Below are 24,759 nucleotides of genomic sequence, written 5' to 3' on the forward strand. Positions count from 1 at the left end.
AAACATTTGCTTTTTTGTCTGAATTTAAGGTTAGGGTTAGGCATAAGGTTAGCAGTGTAACATTTTAGAAATAAGCGGGGTTTATGTCTTTGTGGATGTGGTAACTAATGACGACCCAGACAAAATAGTTTGAGAAGTAGGCGTCTGGCATGTGCAGATATCTATGGTTTCAATACACAGCATTTCCTGTGAATTTAGGGGCAACTAGCATACTAGCTAGCAAAGAGCAAACATGGCTGCGCGACAATTCAGAAAAGCTAGCTAATTAGCTAGCCTCAAAGTAAACAAAACAGAACCAAAATAAAGGAATAGGTTACATGCCTGAAAACAATGCAAAGCTAGCAGCAACGCCGGGAAGTGGTGCGTTTATGCTAACGCATGTCGTGTGTTTACAAGCTAACATGGACCTTGGATCAATGCTGTACAACAATTTGAAAGATATATCATGGAGCACGACGTCTTTACCCTTAGATCGACTTGTCAGTGTTTATAGACTGCCGCAAATTGTGAAGTTGGACAGTGGTAAGTAAACTTTCGGAGCAATTGATTGTATTTATGAAGGGTTAACCAGTTAATATGCTGCATAAAATGCCAGTAAGCCAAATAACGTTAGCTAGCCTCCAACCTAACTATCTAGGTTAGCTAGCTAAGTTGCCTAGCTAACTAGTTAAGTTGGCTAGCAACCATTAGCTAGCTAACAGTTAGCTATACCTACTTTGTCAATGTTGACACAACGTAGCAAACGTTAGTCAACAAAGTTGCAAAAGCTTACCTAGCCTTTTAATTAAATTTGCCAAAATAGAAGAAATGTATAAAAGCTTGTAACTAGCTAGATTCATTGCTTTATTGTTATCAAGCTCAAGCAAAACGTTAAAGTTGGAATTGAAAGAGGAATGCATTGCAATAGTCTTTTGTGTAGCGTGCCCTCCTTAGGTTGCTTGGTACAATGCATGCATACAGAAAAGAGATACACTCAATATAATATGCAGTCCAAGAGTGGGCTACCAACAAAAACGTAGCTAAACAATAGAGTAAATGCAGACATTTTCACATGCAAATGTCATTTGGTTTAGGCCATGATGATAGCCATATCTATAGTTCTATTTAAAGCTTTAGCTAAATAGCCTACAGTTATGCTTACAAAGTCTACATTAAAAACATGAGGTGATACGCTAACATTAATCATGTAAAATATACAATTCATGAGGGACTGATAACTAGTTATACATTTAAATGATTGTGATAACTGTATTTAATTGTAAAAAAAAAAAAAAACTTTTTTTTTATGACAGTGATGTTGTCATTTGATGTTTGCTACTTTTGTCATTTGAATGAAAGTGTCTCTCTTCTCCAGGTGAGTTGGTGGACGGCTTACGAGACAATGACTACCTCTTGATTCATTCCTGTCGTCAATGGACTACAATCACTGCACACAGTCTGGAAGAAGGCCATTATGTCATTGGGCCCAAAATAGAGATCCCGGTACATTATGAGGGTTAGTCAAATCATTGTTCCATTTTTAAATCTACTTTGTCAACATTGACTATGACTCTCCCTTGCCACAGTCTAGCATATCATTTAAGCAACGTATTTTACCTCACACTTCACGTGGACTGATTAGACAGATCTTTGCTAATAGCTTATTTTCTTGTCAACAAGCTTTACAATGCCTTTCTAAAGCCATTGAAGTTAATGAAGAAAAATACATTGATTTGTACAACCAGTACATTTTAAATCCTGTCCTAGTATTAAATATGCAACATGCACATTGTAGTGTTTGCTCAGGGTTTAGAACAGGCACAGTCCCGTTTCACTAATCTTAAATGCCTCTCAGGCTCGAATCAATGATTACACAGACGGTACCATTTTTACATCACAGACTCTCTGCTGCGCCTGCGCCAATCCAACTGATCTGGCTGATGGGACCTCACACACTGACATATGATCAATGCTCTCACCTCACAGCATAGGGGAAGTGTACTTAGTCAGTGTGGCAAACTGTAAAACTGATCCACAGAAACACTGTACATAACACTGGAACAGTGGGGTTGCAATAAGAGTTTGGCCTGGTGCAGGCTGAGGCTACTGCTGGGAACCAGATGAATTCAGATAGCAATGTTCCCAAAGGGGCTTTGTTGTGTGTTCACTGAGATGTTTCCTTTCAAGCACAGACTAAACTAAAATGGCCTATCTCATCCAGTAACATAAACAAAGGTTACATGCAGCCAAGTTCTCCTGTCTGATTCTTTCCACCCCTTCCTGTAGGTCAGTTTAAGCTGCTGGAGCAGGACAGAGATGTCAAGGAGCCGGTGCAGTACTTCAACAGCGTGGAGGAGGTGGCCAAAGCATTTCCCGAACGGGTGTATGTCATGGAGGAAATTACGTTCAATGTGAAGGTCAGTTGCTATTGGTTGATAGTTAATCAAAAGTAGATTTTAGCCTTATAAAGTGACTTGTAAGTTATGTACATTTCCAAAATCTTCAGATGTGACATTGCCATAGGAGTTCAATTGGAGTGGTTTTAGGGGTTATAGTTATGTGATCTTTAGGCTATGAGACTACAATCCAACACGTCCTCGTCTCACAGATGGCTTCGGGCGAATGCAACGAGGACACGGAGGTGTACAACATCACACTAAGCACCGGTGATGAGCTCACCCTCATGGGCCAGGCAGAGATCCTCTACACCAAGATGTCCAAGGAGAAGTCGCGCTTCAACACCATCTTCAGGAAAATCGGCAAGCTCAACTCCATCAGCAAGATGGCGAGCCGTGGCAAGATGCCCTGCCTCATCTGCATGAACCACCGGACCAACGAGAGTGTCAGCCTGCCCTTCCAGTGTAAGGGTCGCTTCAGCACCTGCAGCCCCCTAGAGCTCCAGATGCAGGAGGGCGAGCACACCATCCGTGACATCGTGGAGAAGACCCGGCTGCCCGTCAACGTCAGCGTGCCCGGCAGCCCGCCGCGCAACCTGCATGACCTCCACCTGATCCGCGAGGGCCACCGCTACAAGTTGGTCAACATCCAGACCAAGACGGTGGTGGTGGGCTGCGTGCTACGCAGCAGCAAGATCATCCCCGTCCACTTCCCGCTCCACATGGCCTCCATGCCCAAGTTCATCATCCCTGAAGGGTTGCTTCAGAACGAGCTGTGGCTGGACACCATGGTGCACCGCTGGTTCACCTACTGCCAGGAGCAGTTTGACATTGACGACTATTCCCGTGCCGTGCGTGATGTCAGGACCGACTGGAACGACGTTGATGGGAAGATCCCCAAGAAGAGTAGTGGTGGTAGTGGCAGCAGCAGCAATGGCTGCCCCTCCCACATGCACATGCCCAGCTCTCTCACGTACGCTCGCGACGAGCTTACCCAGTCATTCCACCGGCTCTCGGTGTGTGTCTACGGCAACAACCTACACAGCAACAGCGAGGTCAACCTGCAGGGCTGCATGACGTTGTGTGGAGACTGGGCACTTCTGCCATCCGAGGGCGTACCGGCTGATTCGGTCGACACAGAGTACCTCTTCCCTGAGCTGCTGGAGAACATGAGCCAGTCCGTCCTCCTGAAGTCGGATGTTCGCTACGAGGAGCTGTGGCTGGACCACTTGAGATCAAGTCGGGTAGGAGGGGGGCACAGTGTAGGTGGCGAGGATCCAAGAGGCACCATCGGCACCTCCATGGCGGTCATATCGTGCCCCGTCTCCTCCAGTCATGTGGGTCCAATGGTCAGCTCTGAAATCTGTCTAGCTCCGCCCCCAGTCCCTCCAAAGTCTGAAGCTGTGAGTACACATGAATTCTATCACCATGGCTACATTTACTGACTAATATTCCAGTATTACTACCAAGCAAATTGGAGAAAATATTGATGTTACTGATATAATTTGCTTATGATCAGATGTAGGCCCAGTGTTTGAGACATTACATTGTAACAACAATGTAATATTCTTTACTGGTGTAAACATCCTCTCACAGCTAAAAACAAACAATTTCCAAAATTAGCTAGCAGTTGTTTATTGCTTGTTTTCACTGGCTGTTTTGGGATGGTTTCAGGCTTTCTGATCTTCCTTCACCTTCCTCTCCAGGTGAAGGAAGAATGCCGTCATTTGAACGCCCCTCCCATTCCCCCCCGAAGTTCCAAGCAGATGATGTCCACCCCAACGCCGGCTGTAGCGAAGGCTCGGCAGACGGAAACGCGCTCTCCAAGCCCTATTCTCTCTTATTATTCCTCAGGCCTACACAGCATGTAAGGACTGCAGGGAAAATACCAACGTGTAACCTCATCCTTTGCGCACACCTTTTGACTTCAATGCATGTTTCACACACGCCACTCAAGTTAGGATTTTGGTCCTGCACAGTCTATAGATTTTATTCTGATCCTAGATGATACAGTGAGGGAAAAATGTATTTGATCCCCTGCTGATTTTGTACGTTTGCCCACTGACAAAGACATGATCAGTCTATAATTTTAATGTTAGGTTTATTTGAACTGTGAGAGACAGAATAACAACAAAAAATCCAGAAAAATGCATGTCAAAAATTTTATAAATGTATTTGCATTTTAATGAGGGAAATAAGTATTTGACCCCTCTGCAAAACATGACTTAGTACTTGGTGGCAAAACCCTTGTTGGCAATCACAGAGGTCAGATGTTTCTTGTAGTTGACCACCAGGTTTGCACACATCTCAGGAGGGATTTTGTTCTACTCCTCTTTGCAGATCTTCTCCAAGTCATTAAGGTTTCGAGGCTGACGTTTGGCAACTCGAACCTTCAGCTCTCTCCACAGATTTTCTATGGGATTAAGGTCTGGAGACTGGCTAGGCCACTCCAGGACCTTAAAGTGCTTCTTCTTGAGCCACTCCTTTGTTGCCTTGGCCGTGTGTTTTGGGTCATTGTCATGCTGGAATACCCATCCACGACCCATTTTCAATGCCCTGGCTGAGGGAAGGAGGTTCTCACCAAAGATTTGACGGTACATGGCGCTGTCCATCGTCCCTTTGATGCAGTGAAGTTGTCCTGTCCCCTTAGCAGAAAAACACCCCCAAAGCATAATGTTTCCACCTCCATGTTTGACAATGGGGATGGTGTTCTTGGGGGTCATAGGCAGCATTCCTCCTCCTCCAAACACAGCGAGTTGAGTTGATGCCAAAGAGCTCGATTTTGGTCTCATCTGACCACAACACTTTCACCCAGTTCTCCTCCGAATCATTCAGATGTTCATTGGCAAACTTCAGACGGCCCTGTATTTGTGCTTTCTTGAGCACGGGGACCTTGCGGGCGCTGCAGGATTTCAGTCCTTCACGACGTAGTGTGTTACCAATTGTTTTCTTGGTGACTATGGTCCCAGCTGCCTTGAGATCATTGACAAGATCCTCCCGTGTAGTTCTGGGCTGATTCCTCACCGCTCTCATGAACATTGCAACTCCACGAGGTGAGATCTTGCATGGAGCCCCAGGCCGAGGGAGATTGACAGTTCTTTTGTGTTTCTTCCATTTGCGAATAATCGCACCAACTGTTGTCACCTTCTCACCAAGCTGCTTGGCGATGGTCTTGTAGCCCATTCCAGCCTTGTGTAGGTCTACAATCTTGTCCCTGACATCCTTGGAGAGCTCTTTGGTCTTGGCCATGGTGGAGAGTTTGGAATCTGATTGATTGATTGCTTCTGTGGACAGGTGTCTTTTATACAGGTAACAAGCTGAGATTAGGAGCACTCCCTTTAAGAGTGTGCTCCTAATCTCAGCTCGTTACCTGTATAAAAGACACCTGGGAGCCAGAAATCTTTCTGATTGAGAGGGGGTCAAATACTTATTTCCCTCATTAAAATGCAAATAAATTTATAACATTTTTGACATGCGTTTTTTTGTTGTTATTCTGTCTATCACTGTTCAAATAAACCTACCATACAAATTATAGACTGATCATTTCTTTGTCAGTGGGCAAACGTACAAAATCAGCAGGGGATCAAATACTTTTTTCCCTCACTGTACATTGAAATGACAAAAATTACTTATGTACACACTTCCTTACACATTGCTGACTAGTCAATAACCCTTGTTTCCCTACCAATGGTCTGGAGTGTTGTGATATATTTATCCCTATGTGACATTATTTCAGAATAGTTTAGCAGTGTTTAGACTCGACTTGTACCTAGTTATTTCACTAACTTTGGTATTTTTTGTTTTGCTGGCAGCAGTGGAGGAGAGAATGACGTGACCGAGGCGGATGAGCAGAACCACGTGTGTTACCCCTGTAACTGGGTCAAGGCCAACGAGGAGTGCCCGACAACGTCCCACATGAGCCCACCACTCGACGGCGTGCTCTCCTGCCCTTCTAGACTATCGTGGCCCAACGACTTTTGTGGAGGGGATTCTCAAGGCATGGAGGAGTTCCTTCCCATCCACTGTCGAAGTTACTACAGCTATCCCAGAAAAAGACCCTCTGGCACGCCTAAGTCTCCATGCACTTCCAGCCTTTTTGACTTTGATAGAAGAGAGCAGACGGAGGGCGGTAGCGCCGTCCCCTTGAAATCCCACAAAGCCTCGTACACTAATCAGTTTTGCACCAAGTCGACATGCTACACCCTGGAAATGTACAGAGACAATACGATAGAAGAATGTAACACTAAACAAAGCCTGTTGTGCCCCATCTTGCCACCGAGGATGCCCAAATCAAACGAGACATGTAAAGTTACAGATGCAGTTGAAGGTACGGAGCAGGACACTCTAAAGTGCCTGGTCAGCCAACAACATGATCAGGTCACGACGACTGAAATATTCTCCATCCCCTATCCCCCCCCACTGCCCTCCCCCCCCCTACAAGCCCCTGGAGGACAATGGCAACCACCCACCAATCTTTCTGGACTCTCCATCGAAGAGGTGTCCAAATCGTTACGGTTCATCGGCCTCTCCGACGACATTGTGTCTTTGTTCGTGACAGAGAAAATCGACGGGAATCTACTCCTGCAGTTTACGGAGGAGATTCTGACGGAGGACTTCAAGTTAAGCAAACTTCAAGTGAAGAAACTAATGCAGTTTATTAATGGTTGGAGGCCTAAAATATAGCCAACAACAGTTTTGTACTCAAATGCTATGGGGGTTATTTCATATAGATTTCCCTAAACATTCTGAAACAACTCTGCACATTCTAGTTCTTTGAGAAAGATAACACTTGAGTTGGGCATAGTATATAAATTACTATATACCCTCTCTCAGTAACCCATGCTCAACGTTAAGCTTTCTAGTTTATCCAGAAAACAAAGAGTAATCTCGAAGGTGGCTGCCTAACTTGTTGATCCAGCTCTCCGAAGTCCAACCCTGGTAATCATTAGTTGTCTATGTAACAGGGATGTGTTGTGTATTAACTCTTGTCATATATATATATATATATATATATTTGATTTTCTCTTTGTCCTCTTTAGGGACATTCTCTCACAACTCCGTTACTAATTGCTTTAACCCAAAGCCTTTCCACAGGAGTAATTTGAGGTTATTCATGAAAGTTTGCGATCCAAGAGATGGCATTTAACTATAATTTATACGTGTGTGCTTCTTGTAATGCTGAATTAATATGCAAGTAACAACCACCAATACAATTTAACTTCATATTCTGCATAATGAAATGCACTTGAGTAAAACCGCCTTTGCCAGTACGAATGGACTGTGGCAATCAACTCATGACAACAGTGTAAACATTTTTTATTTTAACCAACGTTGAATTTGTGTGTAATGGTTAAAGGGGAAGCATTTGGGATCAAGCAACTACTACCGGGATGTACCATTGCTGAAGGACAATGGTTTGACAAAAATGAAACGGAGAACTTGTAATTTAGACTAAGGATATGTTACATGGGTGTTCATAAGAGTATTTAATGACAACTAGCCATTGATTCATTTGATATAAAAACTGGGATAACAATATTTTCCCTTATTGTGCACATTCACAAATACAGATTCTGACTTGAGACTGACCTGACTAATCTGCCTTCATTTAACCCACCATAGACCTTTAAGTATACTACATTTAGCTGGGGTTCAAGGTGGTGCAGCGTAACAATGTTCAGATAGATATGTATTGTATAGCACAGATTATTCTTGTATAGAAACGTGAATCATGTTAGGTATATTTGTAACATTTATCTGCAACATTTCACCTTACTGAATACACCTCAGGTGTCAATTTACTGTAATGTTATGCAAGTGATAAAAGGGATGTTATGACCGTAAATGTAAAATTGACCAGTAGCACAGGACCATGAACTGGAAAATGCCTCGATAAACTGTCATGGGAAAACTGACTAACTTTTATGAACAACCCCCATTATATTTTCACCTAACTCCATTTCTATGGTTGTGTATGATCAATAAAAATGGACACGTCTTACTTTTGGCTGAGCTACAATGACGACACCCTTACACCTTTCACACAAATGCATATTGGACTGGCGTTTTATTAATGATTAGTCATGTAGTGCATTCCAAACTGAAAAGCCAGTTAACCTATACGGGAGGGTTGACCTAACGTGCACTAATGTGATTAGCATGACTGCTGTAAGTAATAGCAAACTTTCCAGGACAGACATGTCTTATATGGGCAGAAAGCTTAAATTATTGTTAATCTAACTGCACTGTCCAATTTACAGTAGCCATTAGTGAAAAAATACCATGCTATTGTTTGAGGAGAGTGCACAACAACAAAACATCACAGCAACTGGTTTGATACATTCATCTCTGAAGGTAATTAATGTACTTACATTCAGTAATCTTGCTCTGATTTGTCATCCTAAGGGTCCCAGATATAAAATGTAGCATAGTTTTGTTTGATAAAGTCCATTTTTATATTCAAATGTAGGAACTGGGTTCTACAGTTTGAACCCCTGCTGTCTCTGGCTCCACACCCGCCCCGCCCGGCCATCTAGATGTGTGAAAGTTAGTGTATAAGCTCAGTTGGTAGAGCATGGCGCTTGCAACGCCAGGGTTGTGAGTTCGTTTCCCACGGGGGTCCAGTATGAAAATGTATGCACTCACTCACTCACTAAGTCGCTCTGGATAAGAGCATCTGCTAAATGACTACAATGTAAATGTATGACATTCCTAGGAGTGTGTAAACTAAAATTTTGTATTACCATATCATTTTTGTATGTTCTCTATAATTATGTACTTGAAAATGTATCAATTGACCAATTCAGCACATTTGGGCAGACTTGATACAAAATAGTCCAGTATTGCAATGTTTCACTGGATCAATGTGAAACTTTGCACACACTGCTGCCATAATCTAAACTGCAATATTATATTGTGGCCTTTCTCTTGCATTTCAAAGATGATGGAACAAAAAATAAATACAAAACACGTTTTTGTGTTTGTATTATCTTTTACCAGATCTAATGTGTTATTCTCCTACATTCATTTCACATTTCCACAAACTTCAAAGTGTTTCCTTTCAAATGGTATCAAGAATATGCATGTCCTTGCTTCAGGTCCTGCGCTACAGGCAGTTAGATTTGGGTATGTTATTTTAGGCGAAAATTGAAAAAAAGGGTCCGATCCTTAAGAGGTTAAACAATATAGACGTGTCTAATTTGAGAGTGTGTGTTAGGATTCATTTACTTTATTTTTTTCAAGCATTTTTTAAACAATCATAAAAAAGACAGACAAGGCTTCATGTACTAACTTCATAATCTATAAGGAACAACATCGGCACTATATCATGGGCAACAGTCATTGGCCCTGTCTGAATACTATATGAATGCATGCTTTTCTCTCTTGAAGAAATCCCTGATCCTTAAAGGAAAATTCCACCCAAAACTATCTTTTGCTATTTGTTTCATTAGTCCATTGTTGATGTACTCCCTAAATGTTTTGCATCTCAGAAATCATGTTTTCAAATACAGTTATACAGCCGGTATGATGCATTTTGCTTCATTTGATGCAAAACGCAGCATCATATGATGTAAATAGCATCATACCCGCTGTATTTATGTATTTTGAAAGTTATGCAAAACATTTTTGTTAGATCAGTGATTACTTCAACGAAGGAAGGGTGTGGGTTTAAAGTATTCAAACATAGTTAAGTCTCGGAGGGGCCTCATTGGGAGAGATGTGTGCATTTCAGATCCAGGGTTCCCAGCCCATCCAGACCCTCCCCAGAATGTTGGGGTCCATGGCCTGGTCCAGAAGACAGTCCACCTGGTTCTCTACCGACAGGCCCTCGGGCCCCAGCCGGGCACGCACATTATGCTCCTCACTTCCCAATGCCACAGACTGCATGCCCTTGAAGGCAGGGTTCTTCTCAAAGCCCAGCTTCAGCTCCTCACTAAAAACAAACAAGAGAGACTAAGAGCCAGATTCAGCCATCCTACTATAGAGATGTTTACGAAGGCTGGGATTCAAACAAGCGCTAATAAATGACTAGTGCACTGCGATTAACTGATAGGTGATTTCTGCTTTAGCCAACATCCGTGGAGTTCACAGCAAATTGATCTCAGCAAATGTTGGGGAAATTGCCTTTAAAATGAAATAATTGTGCACAGATCATTAATCTACATTAGACTGAATCCCGGTCAAAGTTTTTTCATTTACTTTACACCACTACTGCCTATACACTCATCTTATTCTGCTGATCTCTTTTGACCATGGTGAAAAGAGATACTGCAATGCAGGTTTGATTGAATTGAGCTCTTAAGACAAGTACACAAGTAAACCCCCTGCCTTTGTGAAAATTCAATTCAAAACACAAAATCAATGCAAGTTATCCACTGTTTTCATTGAGGAAATGTTGCCTACCTGGTTATGGTGGCAGGGTTTGCTCCTTCTAGTTTTCTTCGGGCAAAGTTGACTTTCTGTAGAGGGTACCAGTTAATTTCTTTGGTGTTGACGCTCTCAGTCCAGGTGCCTCCCTTCTTCAGCTGTTTCAGCTCAAAGTTCTGAGGGTTAGTGAAGACCAGTTAGTAACATTGTCATCATAATGTACACACATCATATTCAAGTATTCTTAGATGCTGGGACCTTGTGCCCTACCTTCCAGTCCAGAGACGGCTCCTTGACAAACACGTCCATGGTGTTGAGCAGAAGCTCTGGGTTGGCCCTGTAGGCTCTCAGCGAATGCACCATCACACTCTGGATCAGGCCCGACTGTTTCAGAGGCTGCATCAGATTCACAAACTGCCTCGTCAAGCGGAATGGCATCAGCTCTGGCACGGGGAGGAACTTTGGAAGAAAATAATATTTGTCCAGATTTTCTTAGTGGTAGAGATGTGAACTTGTATAAATATCATTCAAAAATATAAAACTCTGCTTAACTATATACCCTATGTAATAACAAACACTGCTTACACGTTCAACTCACAAGGCCGCACTATCCACTACACTAGTTAGTCTTAATCCTGGTCCTGGAAACCCAAAGGGATGCAAACATTTATTTTGCCCTACCACTGCACAGCTGATTCAAATGATCAACTCATCATCAATTGCTTTGATGGTTTAAATCGTGTGTGTAGTGCGAAGGCAAAGAGACAAATGTGGCAGAATTAATAAACACAGCTCTACACGACCCCTATCCTCAAAACAAGACAGACAAAACGTCAGGGGAGCCCACCTGTGTGGCAGAACCAAAGGCGTGGCCAAAGTCAATGCCGATCATGCCACCGGTCTCCATGTTGATCATGAAGTTGGAGAGGTGACGGTCGCCGATGCCCAAGAGCCATTGGCTGATACACAGCAGAGCATGGGAGCTGGTGAAGTGGGAGCGTAGTGAGAGGAAGGCTTCGGGGGTGGTGCTCATCCGGACAAACGCTCTCCTAGAAAAAAGATTGACAACAACGCTTTTGGAATTTGCGGAATAATTGATGGCAGGATTAATCTTCTATTATGAGTACACAAACTTTTCATGACTTGGATTGTCCCCAGGTATTGGACTGAAGACTTGCTCCACTTCAGTGTGCACAAATTATTATTGATAGGATCAAACCCTTGGGCCCTGTTTATAAACACCCTTCCTCCCTGCCTTTCTTGAAGTAAGCACTAATCAAAAACAAATTGATAGGTGTAAACAGTTCTATCACAAACAGTAGCTTTCACCAATCCAGCCATGTCAGATCAGGGATTTCTTCAAGAAAATGAGGAAGGACTTCTTTAGGTTGGTTTACATTAAATGTAACAGCTTGATAGCTGCATCTATACACTCGATGGTGTGGGTCATTATGTAAATAAGATACACACCTCAGCAGATCGCCCGGTACAAGCTGTTCCATCTTCATGAAGTTGTTGACTGTCTCATTGCGTTTTGCCATCCTGTGATAGATGGCATAAATACATTTAAATGGAAAATTATCTGGAACGGTTATTTTAAAAAATCCTAAAGGAAAGGAACAAATGGGATTTATTACAGCACAACACCCAGGATAAATACTTACTAGATAAATGCATAATAATAGTGTCAGTGAGTTTATTATGTTTTAATACAACACTTAGTTCAGTTGACTTACTTGTAAGACTCAGCATAGCGTCCGATACCTTGTTGTTGACGAGCGTCTGACTTGGTGACTTTGGTGAGCCAGTTTTCATAGACTTCATTCGGTCTACAGTTAACAGACACAAAAGGATAACTTTTTTTTGTCTAGCTCGCCAGAGAGATCAGTTGTAGTTTCTTCTATACTACTGGCATATCTGATACTATTGGCATATCTGATACTACTGGCATATCTGATACAATTGACATATATGATACTACTGGCATATATGATACTACTGGCATATATGATACTACTGGCATATCTGACATATCTGATACTACTGGCATATCTGATACTACTGGCATATCTGATACTACTGGCATACCTGATACTACTGGCATATCTGACATATCTGATACTACTGGCATATCTGATACTACTGGCATATCTGATCCTACTGGCATATCTGATCCTACTGGCATATCTGATCCTACTGGCATATCTGGCATATCTGATCCTACTGGCATATATGGCATATCTGATCCTACTGGCATATCTCATCCTACTGGCATATCTCATCCTACTGGCATATCTAATACTACTGTACCTCGTTACAGTCTTTTGCTCCTCCTCAGTCCTGGTGCGGAGCAGCAGGTCTTTCAGCGTACAGGTATTCTCCATCCACTCAATCAGTCCAATTCTGTAGGGATACATCAAAAACGTACTGAAATGTACAGGAGCTGTCTGCTTGGTAAACACTACAGAAAATAATTCCCTTCCCCCCGCCACCACAATACCAGTCGTTCATTTTTAAACGGCAACATTTACACAATGATGATTAGTAGTTGAATCACGTGTGCTAATGATGGATAAAGTATCTTGGCCCTGAGGACTGGGTCTAGAAATGTTTTTTATGAAATGAAAAGCTTGATAAAAGGCTACCTGGTGGTTATGGGTACCACCTGGTAGGTTCGGAGCTGCATGCTGCTGTGGGCGCAGGTGGCGTCTTGGGCCAGGACCATGTTCATAACGGTGAAGAGCTGTTCGATGCGCTGGTCCTGACGGAGGTCCTCGCCGCCCTTCACCAAGAACGGGTACTCCCGCTCGTCGTCCCCGCGCACAATCAGACGCTTGGGCCGCCGGATGGAGCTCATCACCTTTACCTGGGGACGGATGAACGCAGACACACACAACAAGTTAAATGAAGTGCTACCACTATTTCCCCTAGATTGTATCAATGCCTAGATATAAAAAGGCCCCCGAAGTAACATTCAGGGTTGCAAACAGCAACACGTTCAATTGAAATAGAGGCTAAAGTGAGGGTCAAGAGTGCAACAGGAAGTGGAAATAACAGCTGTGGATCACACATACCCTTTCATCAAATCCTGTAATTTTTGCATGATACTCTGGCAAAGGTTTGGATCTGCCGTCATATTGCCCTAAAAGACAAGAGGAGATAAAACACACAGTATTGGTAATCATATATTATAGATAGAGTGATGGCTGGAAAGCAAAATGGCATCACCTGCGTAGAACTACACTCGAGAAACATTGCATCCCTACTGACCTGGGACTTCCAGCTCGTTCCGGAGTGAGTCGGCTTTGAAGCCGCTCAGCCAGGGGGAGTATTCCTTCAGGTTCCCTGGCTCTCGCTGGAACCCACGCATGGAGCCGATCAGGTCTACCTCCACCTGCCTCAGGAAGGCCTGGTCTCTCCGCTTCTCAAACAGCTTGGCACCACCAGGGCCCAACAACTTCTCCACTTCCTTGGCAAATTTCTAGAGTGCGCCGAAATGAGAGTGATGTCAGGGGAATATAATGACATATATTAAAAGTATAACATATGATATACACTGAGTATACAAAACATTAGGAACACCTTCCTAATATTGAGTTGCACCCCCCTTTTCCCTCAGAACAGCCTCAATTCGTCAGGGTATGGACTACATGGTGTCGAAAGCATTCCACAGGGATGCTGGCCCATGTTAACTCCAATGCTTCCCACAGTTGTGTCAAGTTGGCTGGATGTCCTTTGGGTGGTGGACCATTCTTCATACACACGGGAAACTGTTAAGCGTGAAAACCCCAGCAGCGTTGCAGTTCTTGACACACTCAAACTGGTGTGCCTGACACCTACTACCATACCCTGTTCAAGGGCACTTAAATATTTTGTCTTGCCCATTCACCCTCTGAATGGCACACATACACAATCCATGTCTCACTATTGTCTCAAGGCTTAAAAATCCTTCTTTAACCTGTCTCCTCCCCTTCATCTACACTGATTGAAGTGGATTTAACAGGTGACATCAATAAGGTATCATAGCTTTCACCTGGATTCACCTGGTCAGTCTATGTCATGGAAAGAGCAGGTGTTCCTAATGTTTTGTACACTCAGTGTATACGGTGCATTCGGAAAGTATTCAGACCCCTTTACTTTTTCCACATTTTGTTATGTTACAGCCTTATTCTAAAATTGATTAAAATTGTTTTTTTCCCCTCATCAATCTGACATGCACTGTCACCTGTGGGACCATAGATAGGTGTGTTCCTTTCCAAATCACATCCAATCAATTGAATTTAACACAGGTGGACTCCAATCAAGTTGTAGAAACATCTCAAGGATCATCAATGGAAACAGGATGTAGCTGAGCTCAATTTCGAGTCTCATAGCAAAGGGTCTGAATACTTATATAAATAAGGCATCTATTTTTTATTTTAATAAATTTGCCAACATTTCTATGGGGTATTGTGTTTAGATTGATGAGGGAAATTTAAAAAAAAATCCATTTTAGAATAAGGCTGTAAAGTAACAAAATGTGGAAAAAGTAAAGGGGTCTGAATACTTTCCGAATGCACTGTATATGACAAGTATACCTGTATCTGCGGTTTTTGTTTGCATGACATGTGAAGATGCCAACCTGTATAAACTTCTGGCGGAACGCTCCAAGGCCTTGTGACTTCTGATCGCCGAGGGAAGAATACATTTCTTCATACATGTCCCTCATCCTCTTCTTATCGAAACTCATTTTCTCACATTCATTTTTTACATCATCCCACCAATCCTGTGACAGTCAAATGACAAATTCTTCATCAAAATCTACACGTGAAAATCTTGAATTATTGAATGAACTGAGACGAATCAACAACCACTGATGACAGCAATCAGAAAAAGGGTTCACTTGTTGTTTCAATGTTGTAATCATCAATCACCATGTGTTACCTTGAAAAGCATTTCAGGGTTTGTTAGCTGCTGGAGGGCATCCACAAAGTCCCGCACAGCGCCCCCCTTATCCAACAGGGACTGGAGCCTGTCCAACACACAGTTATTATACAGTTAGTATGTAATACCGGTTATTCATACTGGTGCTTGTTTCAATGAATCCCAAAGGCCCAAATGTATTAGGTATAGGCTAGGTTATGAGCAGATGTAATGTTTGAATAAATTCCATTCCAGGTATATTGCGGACTGTAACATAAAGCGTAATAAAATCCACTGTAGTGAACACTGAACTGTTCGGCATTGCTTGATACTGGATCCATCTCTAGTAACACAGTTTGTTATGTATGATTCACAATTCAGTGTCCATGGTCTTTTAGCGAGCTGAGTAGACTGTTTGCCAGGGTGGAAGCAGTACCTGTCGACAGACTGTTTGCCAGGGTGGAAGCAGTACCTGTCGACAGACTGTTTGCCAGGGTGGAAGCAGCACCTGTCGACAGACTGTTTGCCAGGGTGGAAGCAGTACAGTACCTGTCGACAGACTGTTTGCCAGGGTGGAAGCAGTACAGTACCTGTCGACAAACTCCTGGTGTTTGTGTCCACTGGCCGAGTCCTCAAAGTGGTAGCTCTCACTGCTGATCATGTAGGGGTATACTAGCGCCTGTGGGTAGCACTCTGCAATCTGACCAATCATATGCTGCACTGCCACCGCCTCTGGCTTGTCCAACAGGGCCATCATCTGACTGATCCAGCCAATCAACTGCCAGCAGGGCACCGTCGCCATCTGTCAACCACAACATGGGAACTTTGAGCTGCTAATTCTAAACAAAGCTATAGTATTTTGACGAAAAGCTTTCTTACAAGTTAACCGAATCGGTTTACTTCCTGACCAAACTGAATTGAAATGGAATGGACCCCAACCCTGGTAGGCTCCCTACCTCTTTGGCCATGAGGTCCAGAGTCTCAGCAGGGTAGAGCTCGATGATCTGCAGGAGACGGGGGAACTTGAGCCGGGCCTCTTCTGAGTTCAGCTTCAGGGCTTTGAGCATGCTCTCCACCACGTGAACAGGCAGGGTGGCCAGCTCAGGGAACTCACTAACTACAAGACAACATCCAGACAGACACATTAGTAGTGATAAGATGATTAGTCACTGCCTAAACAGCAATAAGGGTACATTACTGTGTCTAATACCTGGTTTCCCTAACAAAATGTCAGTCCCATTTCAGCTGGTATCTACTGAGACATTATACATTGACAACTGGTACTAAACATTTTATAACTAACCAGGGACCAAATCGTACATAGTGATACACTCATCTTTCCAGGAAACTAGGGCTTAGGTCAGAGGTGCTGGAGGGACTCACTGTTACTGCTTTGCTCCTCTTCACGCAATCTTTGGTCACAGAAGTTGGCCAGAGCCATGTAGGCCTCGACGATGCCGCTGGTGTCTAAACACTCCTGAGTGTAGGACTGGACCTCCTCATCCGCCCTCCTCACGGCACCACTGAACAACTCCAGAGCTCGCAGCTGCAGCCCCACCTCCACCTGCACAAAGGGTTAGAGATGTTCTCATGTGGCACGGAATTTTGAAAACATACAGCAGGTTACAAATGACGCCCCATAATTTTATACCTTCTGCTGACTAGCTGTTGAGGAAGACCTAGCTAGCTGCAGAACTCGGTCTGCCTTCTCTCTCCCGATGCTCTCCAGAACCGAGGGGCTCCTGCTCACAGCCGAGGCCATGACGTGGTAGGACGTTCCCAACAGGATCCTCTGGTCTCTGAAAACATGGCCGCTGGCACTCTGGCACTCTGCCTGAAGTTCATCTATAGAGGACAAGAATGAACATAAGGGCTGCACAACAGCACGTTGAGGCAACATACACCCATTTTTCTTAACAAACTTGCTCAATGAATAAAATGAAGATTTATGTAGCCCTTTTAACAACAACACTTGAGGAGCTTAATCAAACTCAGCTAAATGGTTTGGACACTATTGATCCCAGGTCAGTCCATAACCGGCCATAACGGACCTCCAAGTATCCATGATCTTACCCAGCAGTGGGATAGCTTTCAGCATGGTGCCGATCTGCTCCACGGGCCCCTGGGCCAGGCTGCGTTTGTGGCTGAAGCGGCTGAAGCTGTGGACCCAGCGTAGCAGCCAGCCTCGCTGAGTCTTGGCCTCTCGGTGGAGCTCCTTCAGCAGCTTGGTGGCTACAGGGAAGTTGCTCTGGAATTACAAAGCATTTAAAAAAAGGTGCAATGTGTCACTTCTGTGTGGCCACGGGGAGGACATCCACAACAGATAATGCTCAAACAAAAACACAGAGACGCAGACAGACTAAGATCTCACCTGTTTCCATGCACTGTCAGCCATGCATAGCTTCATGCTAAACTTGCAGTCCTTGACGATAGTGCCGAGGTCCTGGGCTTGGTCCTGCTCTGCCCCGTCCACCTCCATGCTGTCACTAGGGGCCTGGTTGCTGAGCTTCTCGCATATCTTGTCCAGGAAGAAACATCTGGACCACGGGCAGATAGAAAGGGACATTTTGACAGTACAAAGAAACCATACACACCCCGAATTATATAAATATACATTTTCTTCAACAAAACAAAAAACTCTTACCGAGACGTAATGATATCATCCCATACATTCATTGGATCCATTTTGGCATCAGGGTAGCGGTCAATCCATCGTCTAATGAGGTTTTGTAGGGAATTAATGGAAACTACGACAAAGAGAGATAAATATATCATTTATTTTGTCACCTGTGCAGGATATTATGGTGAATCAAAATAGCTCAGTGGACTAACACCGGTGACCCGGGTTCGAACCCCAGTTGGTCACAAAACAGCGAGATGATATGGCGCCTCAGATTATAATTAGCGCAATTGGGGGGCACTCACCCTCTCCAGTGATGAACTGGAGGAAGTCCTGGATCTCTGTCAACGCCTGCACCGACTGCAGAATGGTTAGCCGGCTGCGGTTCAGCAGAGTGTCCACACTAGAGTAATTCTTCACATAGACATGAGAGAGGAAATGTACAAGTGAGTGATTGAGAGAGTGAGAGAGTGAGTGAGAGAGTGAGTGAGCGATCAGGCTCATCCATATTTAAATGAGAACTAACTTTATCTGCACTACTCCATCGACATTAACCATGTTTCCTATTATGCTTCTCACTCGCACACTAGCAGTATTCGTCGTCTTGTGGTGCCACTGACCTGCATGAAGACCTGCAGGCAGTTGTTGGCGTAGTACTTGGCGCGGTCGTAGTCCTCCTGCAGGATGTAGAGCAGGCTGAGTTCCTGGCTGTAGTGGCTCTCCAGCAGGGCCTTGCGCTCTTCCACCTTCATGGCGCCGTCCACGAAGCTGAGCAGAGCCTGGTCCCTCTCCCCCAGCTGCAGCTGCTTCAACATACTGCGCATCATATACTGCAGGTATGTTTCCTGTCAAAACCCAATACACACATTAACGAATACAATCCATCGTGCAAGTCAAAAGCCAACTGCTACTGTAGGTTGCTTTGATCTACTCCATACAGACTATAAATAGACTAAATCAAAGCAAATACACTATTTTGTTGCTTGTCGTTTATTCTGTGGTCCCTCCTTACCCCATAGGAAGTACCACCCAGTTGACTACTTTAAAAATGGTGAGAGCCTTCAATGGCGCTACCCATGCTAAAACAGGCTTTGTAGCAAGCCGTCTATCCAACTCTGTGGGATGTGATTACCTGATAGAAGGGTTCTGCCCACATCTTGTCCAGGTTGACCGGCTGGTTCTGGTCGATGTTGACAATGGAGCAGTACTGCAGAGACTTCCACTCTGTCAGATGGCTGTATGCCTCCAGGGCCGCCATTTCCCAGAAGTCCTTCTCTGTGTCCGTGGGCTCGCCGTCACTCCACTCCGTGTTGAGCGCCTGCCGCGTTGAGGAACACCAATGTTAAAAGGTGTTACATTTGGAACCACTTTTTATAAACCACCTGTGTGTAATGGAATATGACTGCATGTATAGCCTTTATGCAGTTACGATTACTGTTGTAAGGAGCGGTGAGCTGTTATGAACGCTGTTATGAATGCTTATAAGTCCTATAATACACTATGGGGTGATAGAGTAACATGAGTAACATCTACTCCAGGACCAGCAAACTTAAAAACATTGATTTGTTGGATGTTGGTGTTGTATATGTATTCCTTTTATGCACATATACTTGCACAAATAATCACATCTCAATGAGGCAATTGAATTAAAATCAGCTGGACTTAATCAACATTCTTCTCAATGCATTACCTCGTTGTAGAGCCTCACTGCCTCAGCATAGTTGCTGCTGGCTTCCGCTTGCAGAGCAGTGCATGTGATGGACTTGGTCCCAATCTTGCCGCCAAAGATCCCCCGAACGACATCGTAGTCTCCTAGAGATCTGTAGAGTCTGGAGGATGAGAAAAAGGAAAAAATATCACATCTACTGCCTATCATTCAATAACACATCAAATTCAAATGTATAGTACTGTATTAGATGAGGTGTGTGTGTGTGTGTGCAGTTAAAGCGTTTTTAGCACTTGAAAAAGTGCTCTGTAGAAATAAATCCAATCTATAATTATAGTTCCCTTTTATTAGATGCTCAAACTGCCGTTACATACTTTGCCAGATGAATCCATTTCTCTGTGTCTGGGGGGACCTCTTTGCGTCCACCACGGGCCCGTTTGGCAGGGGGCTCTTCAGGGCTGCAGCCCTGGACCAAGCCCTCCTCCAGCAACAGAATGCCAGTGGGCTGCTGGAGGCTGGCCAGGCAGCTGGAGCTCACTGCTGCAGGCTGGATCTGGAGCAGATCCTTGTGCTGGTAGCTCATGTCCTGCAAACACACACACCAGTCATCTTGCAAGTCATCTTGTTCACTGGGTATTTCTGTGAATGCCCAGAGTTATCAGAAGTTTTTTCTTACTGTATGCAATGGATAAATACATGCATTCCCACAACATAGCAGAGATGGCAAAGATGCAAGTGTTACAAATGCAGATGCCAGCATATGAGGAACATTCCACAATAATACTAAAATAACTGAACTGAAATAACTGACCCAACCCCTCTACACACAGTGACAAAATGTGAGAAGTCTCGAACCTGTACACATGCAACAAAAGCAGGGAAGTAAAGGGTACTGTTGCTTAGGAACCCGTTCATATCCCCCAGTAGCTTCTCCTTGATCATCTTCTTCTCCTCATTAGACTTCTCCCCACCTTCCATTTCTTGCAGGACACCAGCAAACAGAGAGCTGAACAGCTGCTTGGCCAGAGAGGGATCTCTCTGAGGAAAGACAGTTAGAATAGAACTTTATGAGTCCAGCTCTGATGATGGAAATGTGTTTTCTGCTCTCCCACAACACAGAGCACCACTTTTTATCCAAAGTGAAATATTAAACAAAAGTAAAGTGAGTATAGTAAATTAAAGTTAAGTTAAGTAACAGTGGGGTGGCCATCCAGAGGTGGGACAGACCTGTGCCAGAGCCTGCAGGGGAGCGATGAGGCTACTGTGCTGGATCTGGATATCAGGCAAGTCTCCTGATCTGTAGCTGCGGTACAGAGTGACCTGGGCCTCCTTTCTTAGCCTCTGGTCGGCCATCTTGTCCTAGGTTAACACATAACCGGCCAGTTTAAGGTAAGACAAAATGGCCGCAAAAACTCAAGAGCAAAAAGAACAAAGCGCAGATAGCTACAAATACAGAACAAATATGGATTTGACCTACACTGAGCGGACAAAACATTAGGAACACCTGCTCTTTCCATGACAGACTGACCAGGTGAAAGCTATGATCCCTTATTGAGGTCAACTGGTAAATCCACTCAGTGTAGACGAAGGGAAGGGAACAGTTAAATAAATGATTTTTAAGCCTTGAGGCAATTGAGACATGGATTGTGTGTGTGCCATTCAGAGGGTGAATGGGCAAGACAAAATATTGAAGTGCCTTTGAACAGGGTATGGTAGGTGTCAGGCGCACCAGTTTGAGTGTGTCAAGAACTGCAATGCTGCAGGGTTTTTCATGCTCAACAGTTTCCCGTGTGTATCAAGAATGGTCCATCACCCAAAGGACATCCAGCCAACTTCACACAACTGTGGGAAGCACTTGAGTCAACATGGGCCAGCATCCCTGTGGAACATTTGACACCTTGTAGAGTCCATGCCCCGACGAATTGAGGGCAAAAAGGGGGGGGGGGGGGGGGGGGGGGGTGCAACTCACTATTAGGAAGGTGTTCCTAGTGTTTTGTACACTCCGTGTATAACCACTTCACTCTAAAAAAATTATCACAGGGGCTTTCTTGACGCTTACCTTCTCCTGTCTCTGGTGGCGTATTTCCTTCTTGGCGAAGCCCAAGCTGACTTTCTCTTGGTCCTTGAGGAAGCGTCTCCTCAGCCTCAGGATGTCGGCGCGTTGCTCACTCTGAGCTGTTGAAGAGAAGCAGGCAAACAGGACATTAACAGCTGATAGACATATAGTATCCATAAGTGCAAGCAACGGAAAACATTTGGAAAAAATTGTTTTTCTTTGCAATGAAAACTAAAATATGTATATTTCTTATTGGACATGTCCTGGTCCATGTTCATTCTGAGTTGTTTCTTATTGGACATGTCCTGGTCCATGTTCATTCTGAGACTATTGTGTTATCATTGTTAAAGAAAAGGAATAACATCAAAATGGTGGTATGAAACTGAGAGACTGGCCTTTGCTGCGGCTGTCACCCTCGTCAGAAGGCGAGGTGAGGCGCCTGGTGCCAAAGCCTTCCCCGGTGGGCCTCCAAGCAGCTGGCTTCTTCTTGTCGAACACCAGTAGAGAGGAAAGGGACTCAGAGGACAGCGAGAACTCAGCCAGGGTGTCCACGCTGCTGCCGGTCAACCAGTTATAAACGGTGCGCCCGCCTGAAATACAGGGAAACAAGACAATATAGAAAACACTTAACTACAAAAAAACATAAATATGCTAAAGGCTATCAAAGAGTAAACTCAAATTTATAGCTAACAATTAGTTAGTTACAGCTGGATAGCCATAGCTAATTCACACCCATACCCCAACCAATTGAATATCTCAGTTTCAAAGGCTTTTGAAGGAAAAGGTACGTACCTGGAGCTTGAGTCTGGCTGAACTCCAGTGAGCCTTGTGTTGCTCGGAGCTGGTTCCTCACGGACCCTGGTTGAGACGTGGAGCTCTCCGGGCCCTGCGTGGCTTGAGTCTCCACAAACATCGGGGTTAGGACGGTGCTCCTGAGACGCCAGTTCGAATCAATCACATAGTCCTTTAAGAGAGATTAAATGTAATCAAAACACTTTGCTCTACCGTCCTATTGCAGATTTCCCCACAGTAGTAGATGTTTGTCTTTTGTGACCATGTGTGGAATTCACATTTAAATCTAATAAACCTGAAAAGATACATTTGAATGTACTTGTGTCACATTGTTTTGTTAAAATACATCAATCAAAATGTGCATTCGTTGCAGGCTGAAGTCTTGAAGCCTATATTAGTCACAACATTGAAATAGAATGTTCTAAAAATAACAATCGAGAAAGAATAATCGAGAAAGAATCATTTGATTTCTACGGTGGTCACAGTCTCCTGACCTGGAACTTGCACTCGGACAGTGGGTACTCAAACATGTTGCGTGTGTAGTCGGGACTCTGACTGGTCATCTCCAGGAGCAGGTTGGTGGCCAGACTGAGAAAGTGTTCCTCGATGCGACTAGAGTATAGAGAGTGCAGCAACGCCAGCATGCGCTCCAGGGTGGCTTTGGGCAGGCGCTTCTCGTGGCTCCAGAAGTTACGCACGTACAGCCTGCAGAGAGAGGAGGCACAATGCTACAGACAGTACTTTGTGAAAAAGTACTTTTATGCCACATATAAGATAAGTACTTACTGCAGCCCTTGGTTTCTATCGGTAAGTCCCTGAAGAAGGGTTTCCTTTGCCTCGTTGAACACTTCCACCGAGACACTGTCAGACTGACTCACTGCATCACTGAAAACAAATGATGTCGTTATCCTTTCACAATCATTCCATCCTTACTTTCCAGAGCATCAACATTAGAGCAATTATAGGGGCATAGTGGTGGGGGCCCAAATAGGAGCCAACCTGTCGTTATGTGTGAGGGTGAGGCATGGCGATTGGACTGAGGTTGTCCTAAAATGAGCACCATACCAACCTGTAGTTATCCTGAATCCACATGAGGATGTCGTACATCCTCTCTCTGCAGGCCGGGGAGGGGTGGGAGATGAATGCTGTGACGGCTCCCAGGACCTCGTGGAGCTCCACTGGCTTCAGCCTGGACAGGATCTTGTGGATGATGTCCAGACACACTCTCTGCCTCGCCTCATCCCTAGGAGAGCGGCAACAACGTCAAGTGGTTTCTACCGGAGTTTATGTGTGACACTGATTAAGCATAGTCCTGGACTAAAAAGCAATTACACTGGAGATTCTCCAATTCAGCATGCTTTTTAGTCCATGTGTAGGGGGCAAACCTGTGGGCCATGATCTGGGTGAATCCCTTGGTCTTCAGCAGCAGGTAGATGTCTGGGATGACGTCGGCCCGGCTGAACACACACTCCAGACAGTGGGTCTTCAACATGCCATGCAGCTTCGGCAGCAGGTAGGAGACTACGTTGACAAACCTAATATATAGACACAGGTGTGTGCGCACACACACACACATTATTGTAAGTCAAATCAAAATCAAAGTTTATTTGTCACGTGAACAGGATCCAATAGGTGTAAACAGTACAGCGAAATGTTTACTTACAAACTCTCATAAAAGCTGCTTTGTGTATTCAGAAAGTAGCTTTGTGTATCAAAATAAGTGGGTAGCTCCATTTGAAAACTGTGCCCAGATTTGATTAGAGCAAACATGCCAGGAAGTCTTCCTCCAGAATCCGTTCTAATCAAGCTGACCTGATGTTTATCCACAAATATTTGTAATCCTTGCCATTTCCAAACAAAAGGAGCATTACCCAAGTAAATTGGAAATGTATGATAGTGAAGGAGTGCAGCTTCACTTTTAGCCAGTTAATTTTTTGTATCCAGAGAATTGGCTAAATTCTTTAATTCAGTTTTTGCGCCT

The 24,759-nt window shown here is 44.2% G+C and overlaps 2 protein-coding genes across 3 annotated transcripts in view; one reads left to right on the forward strand and one right to left on the reverse strand.

The window, feature by feature from the left end:
* The first annotated feature begins 175 nt into the window (after positions 1-175).
* On the forward strand, positions 176-7,963 carry LOC311109127 (GRB2-associated and regulator of MAPK protein 1-like). Of its 2 annotated transcripts, none has more exons than XM_084151939.1 (6): positions 176-522; positions 1,355-1,495; positions 2,266-2,396; positions 2,588-3,778; positions 4,082-4,242; positions 6,188-7,963. In XM_084151939.1, the coding sequence occupies exons 1-6, from the start codon at positions 318-320 to the stop codon at positions 7,056-7,058; spliced, it is 2,700 nt and encodes an 899-aa protein (XP_084008065.1). In that variant the 5' UTR covers positions 176-317; the 3' UTR covers positions 7,059-7,963. The 2 variants fall into 2 exon arrangements, with proteins under 2 accessions (XP_084008065.1, XP_084008066.1); XM_084151940.1 differs by having other exon boundaries at positions 6,191-7,963.
* A 1,620-nt stretch (positions 7,964-9,583) lies between these two features.
* prkdc (protein kinase, DNA-activated, catalytic subunit) overlaps positions 9,584-24,759 on the reverse strand; it is a 46,892-nt gene continuing 31,716 nt past the window's right edge. The window contains exons 54-86 of the mRNA XM_084151938.1: positions 24,164-24,313; positions 23,848-24,021; positions 23,565-23,663; positions 23,273-23,483; positions 22,779-22,950; positions 22,382-22,576; positions 21,990-22,105; positions 21,158-21,289; positions 20,786-20,968; positions 20,305-20,516; positions 19,955-20,093; positions 19,397-19,582; positions 18,885-19,109; positions 18,570-18,678; positions 18,289-18,391; positions 18,016-18,181; positions 17,718-17,892; positions 17,296-17,489; positions 17,028-17,208; positions 16,601-16,761; positions 16,235-16,446; positions 15,666-15,753; positions 15,364-15,507; positions 14,013-14,223; positions 13,817-13,884; positions 13,388-13,608; positions 13,053-13,145; positions 12,479-12,571; positions 12,213-12,284; positions 11,590-11,791; positions 11,013-11,201; positions 10,779-10,918; positions 9,584-10,308 (exon numbers count right to left, since the gene is read on the reverse strand). Of these exons, the coding sequence (XP_084008064.1) occupies positions 10,104-10,308; positions 10,779-10,918; positions 11,013-11,201; positions 11,590-11,791; positions 12,213-12,284; positions 12,479-12,571; positions 13,053-13,145; positions 13,388-13,608; positions 13,817-13,884; positions 14,013-14,223; positions 15,364-15,507; positions 15,666-15,753; positions 16,235-16,446; positions 16,601-16,761; positions 17,028-17,208; positions 17,296-17,489; positions 17,718-17,892; positions 18,016-18,181; positions 18,289-18,391; positions 18,570-18,678; positions 18,885-19,109; positions 19,397-19,582; positions 19,955-20,093; positions 20,305-20,516; positions 20,786-20,968; positions 21,158-21,289; positions 21,990-22,105; positions 22,382-22,576; positions 22,779-22,950; positions 23,273-23,483; positions 23,565-23,663; positions 23,848-24,021; positions 24,164-24,313 (5,221 nt within the window). The 3' untranslated portion in view covers positions 9,584-10,103. The remainder of the gene's footprint in view (positions 10,309-10,778; positions 10,919-11,012; positions 11,202-11,589; positions 11,792-12,212; positions 12,285-12,478; positions 12,572-13,052; positions 13,146-13,387; positions 13,609-13,816; positions 13,885-14,012; positions 14,224-15,363; positions 15,508-15,665; positions 15,754-16,234; positions 16,447-16,600; positions 16,762-17,027; positions 17,209-17,295; positions 17,490-17,717; positions 17,893-18,015; positions 18,182-18,288; positions 18,392-18,569; positions 18,679-18,884; positions 19,110-19,396; positions 19,583-19,954; positions 20,094-20,304; positions 20,517-20,785; positions 20,969-21,157; positions 21,290-21,989; positions 22,106-22,381; positions 22,577-22,778; positions 22,951-23,272; positions 23,484-23,564; positions 23,664-23,847; positions 24,022-24,163; positions 24,314-24,759) is intronic.

The sequence above is a fragment of the Coregonus lavaretus genome, assembly GCF_964263955.1.
Source record: "Coregonus lavaretus genome assembly, chromosome: 34".
Lineage (NCBI taxonomy): Eukaryota > Metazoa > Chordata > Actinopteri > Salmoniformes > Salmonidae > Coregonus > Coregonus lavaretus.

What these genes read in the sequence shown, in the direction of transcription:
- LOC311109127 (XM_084151939.1), top strand. Translation starts at nt 318, where the DNA reads ATGCCTGAAAACAATGCAAAGCTAGCAGCAACGCCGGGAAGTGGTGCG. An exon ending in AAATTACGTTCAATGTGAAG is followed by an intron (nt 2,397 to 2,587) that starts GTCAGTTGCTAT and finishes CTCGTCTCACAG; the next exon opens with ATGGCTTCGGGCGAATGCAA. An exon ending in TCCCTCCAAAGTCTGAAGCT is followed by an intron (nt 3,779 to 4,081) that starts GTGAGTACACAT and finishes CTTCCTCTCCAG; the next exon opens with GTGAAGGAAGAATGCCGTCA.